The following is a 7,746-nucleotide window of genomic DNA, read 5'->3' as shown; positions in this document are numbered from 1 at the left end:
TAGTAGTAGTAGTAGTAGTAGTAGTAGTAGTAGTAGTAGTAGTAGTAAACTATAACAAGTCCTTTTAAGGCTTGCAAAACTCCATACATGCATTTTGCCTTCAAAATAATCCTGAGATGTAGGTGTAATTACTAACTCCATTTTATAGTTGAGGAAATGAGACAGAGAGAAGTTAAGTCCCTTGCCCAGGGTCACACAGCTAGTAAGTGTCTGAAGTTAGATTTGAACTAAAGTCCTCCTGACTTCAAGTCTGAATGAGATAACATGGATATACTGTGCCTTGCAAACCTTGAAGTTCTATATAAATGCTAGATTCTCTATCCATTTCTCCCATGCAGGGGAAAACAATTAGTAAACCAATGAAATTAGTTTCTCTTTAGCTTTCTGTTGCCACTACTAATTGCCCTGATTGACCTTTAATAAATAAAAGCATGTTTGGTTTCTTGTGACTCATAATTTTTTATAGTTTGAATCTATGTCCCTCACATACTTCTGAGGGCTAACTTACGTAATGCAGGTTGGAAATCAGAAACAGATTTGGGAAAAGAAGATTCAACTCTGAAACACATCTATTTCCTAATTAAACGAAAGGGACCATTACCAACTTTGAATCTGGCACATGGCTCCCTGTAAGATCATATCCACATGCCCAGGAGCAGACTCAGAAAAAGAATGATTCTTTCCCAGGTAACCATGGCTGATATCTCAAGCCCACATTCAGATGGACCATCAGAGATTCAGGTCTGTGTCCTCCAATCAGCTCCCCCTTTTCTAATATCTCCATCAGATGATAGGTTGGGCATTTCTTTGGGAGGCCAGGTCCCTAAACCAACTGGCAAGGGATTGAATGCAGCTCCTGTGGTAGGATACCCCACTTCCCACAGCTAGCTAGGTATCTCTCACTCCTAACTGAGCTGAGGGACCAGGTGTGGTACTTACATAGATGATGTGGCTTCTGGAATCTCGGTCGTCATTCCAAACAAACATGTCAATGAGGAGCCGTTTGTTGAACTGGGAGTTCATCATTGACAGCTTCTCTTCCATGACCCAGTAGGGTTCTAGGAATTTGAATTCATAGAATGTTAGAGCTGGGAAGGACCTTAGAGCATAGGAGTAAGAGCTGGGAGGGACCTTAGAACCTAGAATGTTAGACCTAAGAAGAAACTTAGAGAATGTTGCAGCTGGGACAGCCCTTAGAACAGGGAACGTCAGAATTGGGAGGAACTTTAGAATATAGAACGTTAGACCTGGGAAAACTTAGAACAGAGAATGTCAGAGGTAGGAGGAACTTTAGGATATAGGATGTTAGACCTGGGAACAAAATGTCAGGGCTGGGACTTGACAGCATAGAAAATCAGAGTTGAAAGGACCTTTAGAATTTAGAATGTCAGGGCTGGAAGAAACTTTAGGGCAGAGAATTTCATAGCTGGAAGAGACTTTATACTTTAAAATGTCAGAACTGGGAGCACAGACTTCACTTTTTTACAACATGGACAGCTTTGGCAGTCTAGTGAAGAACTATGGACCTTTCTCAGAATTGCGTTTTTAAATGCATAGATTCACAGAGGAAACCAATTATATTGAAGTAAAGACTTCATTTTTTCCTCATTCAGTTTCACAGACCCCCTGAAATCTATCCATGGACCTCTGGATAAGAGCCTCTGCCTTAGAGATAATATAGTCCAATGACTTCATTTCAAAGAGTGGTAAATTGAAGCTCAGAAAAAGGAAATGATTCTTAACACTTCACTTGTCTGGAAGAATATCTTTGTCCTAGAAAAAAAACAATTTGTTGAATTAACTCTGCTTCAATGGTTCATTTTTATGGGGTACAGGTCTGCATCAAAGTTCTGTGAGAAGCAGTTACCAATTAAATTCTGAAACAGTAGTTGCTTATAGACATATGACAAGGTGTAGAACATTGGAGCCAACAGGAAGAATAGTCCTTTTCTGTGATTTTCATATGAAGAATTGAATAAATGGAGAACATACAGTGAATAACTGGGGAAATACTGGCAGAACCAGTCTAATAGTATGGGGAAAATAAAATTTACTTGAATAGAGAGAGAAGATAAGAGTGTAGTTACAATCATAAGCTATGGTGGGGTTGTTCTTGGGGAGGACCCAGATATTGAACAAAGAAATTAGGAAGAAGGGAAAGAGTAGATTTCAGAACTAGGTTAGACTATGCCCAAAGGTCTATAAAAATGTGCATACCCTTTGAGCCAGCAATAGCACTTCTAGGGCTATATCCCAAAGAGATCATACAAATGGGAAAAGGACCCACATGTACAAAAATATTTATAGCAGCTCTTTTTGTGGTGGCAGAGAATTGGAAATTGAGAGGATGCCCATCAATTGGGGAATGGCTGAACAGGTTGTGGTATATGAATGTAATGGAATACTATTGTGCTATAAGAAATGATGACTAGGTTGCCTTCAGAAAAACCTGGAAAGACTTGTATGGTCTGATGCTGAGTGAAGTGAGCAGAACTAGGAGAACATTGTACACAGTAACAGCCACATTGTGTGATGACTGACTTTGATGAACTTTACTCTTCTCAGCAATGAAAGGATCTAAGACAACTCCAAAAGACTCATGATGGAAAATGCTCTCTACATCCAAAGAAAGAACTATGGAGTTGGAATGCAGATCGAAGCATACTATTTGCTATTTTTCTTCTGTTGTATTTTGTTTCCTCTTTCTGGTGGTTCCTCCTATTGGTTCTAATTCTTACTCACAACATCACTAATGTGAAAATATGTTTAATAGGAATGTATATATATATATATATTATATATATATATATATAGCCTATATCAGATTGCATGCCATCTTGGACAGGGAGGTGGGGAGGGAGGGGGAGAAAAATTTAAAACTCAAAAGCTTATGGAAGTGATTGTTGATAATTCAAAATAAATTAATAAAAGAAAAAAAAAGAACTGGTTAATGAGAGGCCATAACTCTTTCTGAGTATTGGGACTCATGGAGTAAGTTAAGTTAGTTGGCCAGTGAAGGGCTGGAGTGGTTTCTATTGCTACTTGATGCTGAAGAAAAGCAAAAACAAAAACAAAAGAAGGGCTAAAGAAAATATACTCTGCTCTTTATATAGTCTGCTCTTGGTTATAACTGACAGCTGAGGAGTAAAGGGAATGTGTTCTACCTTTTATTATGATCTGTCATGGAAAAGAACAGAAAAGAGAAGAGGAGGCCATCAAAGATATTCCCCTGAATTGTTATTGCTAAGAGAAATCAAGCCCAGCATGGATCAGCTCAACCTAATTCAGCGGTGAAAGCATCTGTTCAGCCCTGAAGGGATATTCATCAAGGAACTTTGGTGGACAGTTCCTGAGATAGAAAGAAGGCAACAAAGTTTACGGTTCTAGAGCTGTGGGTTGACTTGGCCACGTGTGTTCCACAAATATTTGCTTTATTACCCGAGGCTTTAGGTGTGTGCTCACTCTCTCCATAGCCAATATGTGCATCAATGGGAGACTAGAATGAAAGTTTGTGGGTGGAATGCTTTGGATATATCATGTACTTGCCTTGCATTTTTAGTAAATGTTTTGGTGAAGACTAATCAGTCGATTTATTAATGGGAAACACACCACAGCTCACGAACTATGGTGTCAGTGAGAAGTCACCTATGAGTCACCCTGAGATTCTGAGATAGCAGTAGCTTGTGATCCAACTCTCTGGGGGGGGCACTCTCAGTTGCCAAAATGAATGTAGGAGGGGTGAGCAAGCCAGCACCAGCCCAGGGAGAGAGGGAGAGGGAGAGGAGAAAAGGGAGAGGAGTAGTGGGAGAGGAAAAAGAGAGGAAGAGGAGGAGGGGGAGGGGGAGGGTAGAGGGGGAGAGAGCGAGACAGAGAGAGAGAGAGAGAGAGAGAGAGAGGGAGAGAGAGGGAGAGAGTCTGGGGAGATCTGGGGTCAATACCTTGCCCAAGCCACAGAAAGAAACTTGCTCAAGATATGACAATGGAAGAACCAGGACTAGATACTAGAGTTTCTGATTCTCTATTCAGGGCCCTTTATATGGGAAGAATTAAAAGAACTCAAGACCTACTGATTATCAGTAACCTTGTATGTTTAACTCCTTTCCTTCATAGGCTTTTCACTTTAACTTATTCTAAGCACACTTTATGCTTCCACTTTCCCTCTAAAGCAAAGAAAGAATGGATAGAAAAGTGGTTTGGTTTGGTTTTGGCTTTCTGCCTTCAGCTAATCAGGGAACTAGGATAAAGATGTAGCGATTAGGGTTCATTCCCCTTCACCAGTCAGGGGCTGGGAGGACCTTGAAAATCTCCATAATTTTGAAGGAGACAAGATGTATGTCCTTGATAACAGGCTATCCCAACCCTTCCTAGGAGCCCTAATATCCCTCCCTAGCCGGGGGACAGAGGTGGGAGAAGCTTCATCTCAGCTGCCTCTATCTGGGCCCAAGTCCTGGGAGTAGTTTTCTGGCTGTGGAGGAATTAGGATCTGCAGAGAGAGGCAGACCACAGACAAACTCTGATGCTGTCTTATTCTTCAGGGAATATTCTTACACACTTCTAGCACTTGTTGGCTCTTACAACATTATCTCATTTTACAAGGATAAAATGGAATCCCTGGGAAATAGGTTGTGCAAATATTATTATTCCCATTTCATAAATGACAAAATTGAGGACTAGAGAGAAGTGAGAACTGGAACCCAAGGCCTCTGATTCTGATGTGATGCTCTTTCACTGATCCGCATGCCCTCCTTTTACCTTAGGAAGGATCAATGTTGGTCACTGTTCCAGGTCTAACAGGACCACTCCTTTTTCCCTCCAAATCTCCCTTCTTAGCCAGGGTTCTTCCCCAGCCCCTGGGGCCAGCCAGGGTGGCTGACACAGGGAAGGATGCTGCTGGTGAGAGGGCAAGAAGGCGAGGGGGCTCACATACCTCTGACTTCCTTCCAGTTGTCAGTAGCCACTGGCCAATCTCCCACAATTTCTAAGATTTTTAATAGAGGTTGAGAGTCCCGTGATTCGATTAGATCTGAAACAGGAAATGGCGATACACATCCAAGCGCCCCAGGAACTCTAAGGGTGCAGGAACCCATCCAGAAACATGAATGACTCAAGTGCATACTACACACATACAATCACACTCCATGAACATGTGCATGGAAACACAAATATGCCAAGAGGGGCATCCAGGGTGCAAAACACAAACAATGGGAACACTCAACAGATATGGGCATGCCCCAAAGCATAGAAACACACAGAATCAAATGAAATAACATTTGTAAAGTGCTTAATACAGTGCCTAGAATATAGTAAGTGCTTAATAAATGCTTATTCTTGTTTCTTATTTCCATATAACACATACCATGCAAAATAAGTTATAGATACATATGATACATAAAGACAACACAAAAAATACAAACACACCCCAACACACAATAGTTCTAGAAATATACACAACTCAACACAGAAACAGGCATAAAATAGTCATAGAAAAACTCAATCAATGAATCAATCTACAAACATTTATTAAATGCTTGCCAGGCACTGAGCTAAGTATGGTGAGTACAAAGATGGGCAAAAACATAGGGCCTGCCTTCAAGAAGCTCACAGTCTAATGGGGGGGACAACATGGAAATGAACAAGTATATATAAGGTACATATGGAGGGGATGAGAGGAAGGCTCAAGTTCTGGGGAGATCAGAAAGGTGCCATGCACAGAGTGGTTTTTGAGCTGAGTCTTGAAGGAAAGCAGGGATTCTAGGAGGCAAAGGTGAGGAGGGAGGGCATTCCAAGCATGGGGGACAGTCAATGAAAAGGCATGGTGGTGGGAGATGGTGTCTAGGAACAGGAGGCAGGCAGTGTAGCCAGTCTAGTTGGAGGGGAGACCGTGGAAGAGAAGATTAGAAAAGTCAGAAGGTGCCAGGTTATACAGAGCTTTAAAAGTCAAACAAGGGGTTTTCTATTTGACTCTAAAGGTAACAGCGAGCCACTGAGCTTTTAGAAATCCATACAACACAACATAGAAACACACAATACCATCATAGAAACACATGACATCCAGCACAGAAACATACAATACAGTCAAAGAAAAACACACAGTATGGCACAAATCAGGAGTGGGAAATCTGTAGCCTCAAGGGCCTCTGGTCTTCAAGTGAGGCCCTTTGACTAAATCCAAACTTCACAGAACAAATCCCATTAATAAAAGGATTTGTTCTGTAAAACTTGGACTCAGTCAAAAGGCTGGACCTAGAAGGCCACAGGTAACCTCAAGGTCGCAGGTTCCCTACCTCTGGCATAGATAAAATGAGTCTGAGACAACCAAGGCACATGTAAACACATAAAACATAAACATACAACATACTGACACACAGACACATAGAAATGTAACATAAACCACAGAGGAGACACACAGAAACATGCATGAATACGATGTAGACATAGAGCAATACAAAGACATCGACACAGAAAGAGAGACAGCCCTAAATCCTTCTCCCCTCTCCCCCTGCCCACCCCTTCCTGTCTTGCATACATTCACTGTTTTCCTGGGTTCCACTTTCATTTGACTAACTCCATAACTGCCAAAGATAAACCTTGCCAGGGCCATTTCCACAGACATTGAAGTTTATAAAGAACTTAGCATAAGCTCATTTGATCCTCACAATGACTTCCAGAGATGGGCAGTATAATTGACCTCATATTATAGAAGAAAATGGAGCCAGGGCATGATTACACAGCTAAGGCTCAAACCTGGCTCTCCATACTCCCAGCCTGGTCCCCTTTCCCCTATCTGAAGCTTCCCCTGAAGTAAAGTCTCCAGACTCATTTAGATATAGTCACATTTGGCTTCTGCTCCTCAGTGGCTGTGTCTGGTGCACTCCTAGAATGTGTGAGTAACGGGGGCTGCTGTCCAGGGTCACAGCCTCTCACTCTAGCTTTTCCCCACCTCCAACCTCCAGTGCCCAACCTCCAACGCATTGTAGAGTCCCAGGCACTAGCAGAGCTAACCATAGGGAGTTGATAGGGTAAGAAGAAGTAGCCTGGATCTAGCCCATACCATAGTGTTGGCTCCCGGATGCGCCAGTCCAGACGTTATTGGCTGTTCCTCTTACCCAGCCCTCCCACCCAGTTTCTTCCCCAGCACTATATAGCTTAGCCTGGGGTAATCCCAAACCCAAAGCACAGAAAGGCCAGACATCACTTACTTTCATTCATGCAGGAACTATAGAGCATCTTTGCTTTCTGGATGGCATTCCGGTCTCCCTCTCTAGGGGTCTCCAGCACACCTGGGGCAGAGGGGAGAGCACAGCTGGATGGGGGCCTTAGGAGGAGACAACAGAGAACCCTGGTCACTTCTGCCTGTGGTGGAGAGCAGGGTCAGGAGTGGGTTATTCCTTGACCTCAGGAAGGCAAGAGCGATAGAAGCTGGGAGAGGGTAAAACCTCTCATCCAGAAAATGCACCTCCCTCCATTCTTTGCACAAGTCTGGGATTGTAGGTGTAGAATGTTGTATATACTGTCAGAATCAGCTGATCTATTGGTTTTGCTGAGCTAACTCTTGGGGTTGCTTTCTTTTTCTCTTTTTTTCCCTCAAGAAATGGCTTCTTGGGTAGGGAAGTGGGGAGTGACCTATTAAGAAATTAAGAAATAATGTATGAACTGAGGTATCAATAAGCTAAAAATAAAATCTATCCTTGCCAGCCAAGTCCAGATCCCAGCTGATGGACACATCAGAAATCTGCCTGAGCAGCA

General features: G+C 42.5%; 1 protein-coding gene across 1 annotated transcript in view; it reads right to left on the bottom strand.

Moving 5' to 3' along the window:
- Positions 1–7,746, bottom strand: part of LOC114029508 (membrane metallo-endopeptidase-like 1) — a 57,582-nt gene that overhangs the window by 29,463 nt on the left and 20,373 nt on the right. The window contains exons 6-8 of the mRNA XM_027843979.1: positions 7,200–7,280; positions 4,928–5,023; positions 940–1,058 (exon numbers count right to left, since the gene is read on the bottom strand). Of these exons, the coding sequence (XP_027699780.1) occupies positions 940–1,058; positions 4,928–5,023; positions 7,200–7,280 (296 nt within the window). The remainder of the gene's footprint in view (positions 1–939; positions 1,059–4,927; positions 5,024–7,199; positions 7,281–7,746) is intronic.

The sequence above is a fragment of the Vombatus ursinus genome, unplaced genomic scaffold (assembly GCF_900497805.2).
Source record: "Vombatus ursinus unplaced genomic scaffold, bare-nosed wombat genome assembly UNPS02014932.1, whole genome shotgun sequence".
Classification (NCBI taxonomy): Eukaryota; Metazoa; Chordata; class Mammalia; order Diprotodontia; family Vombatidae; genus Vombatus; species Vombatus ursinus.
This window is presented reverse-complemented; position numbering and strand designations above follow the sequence as displayed.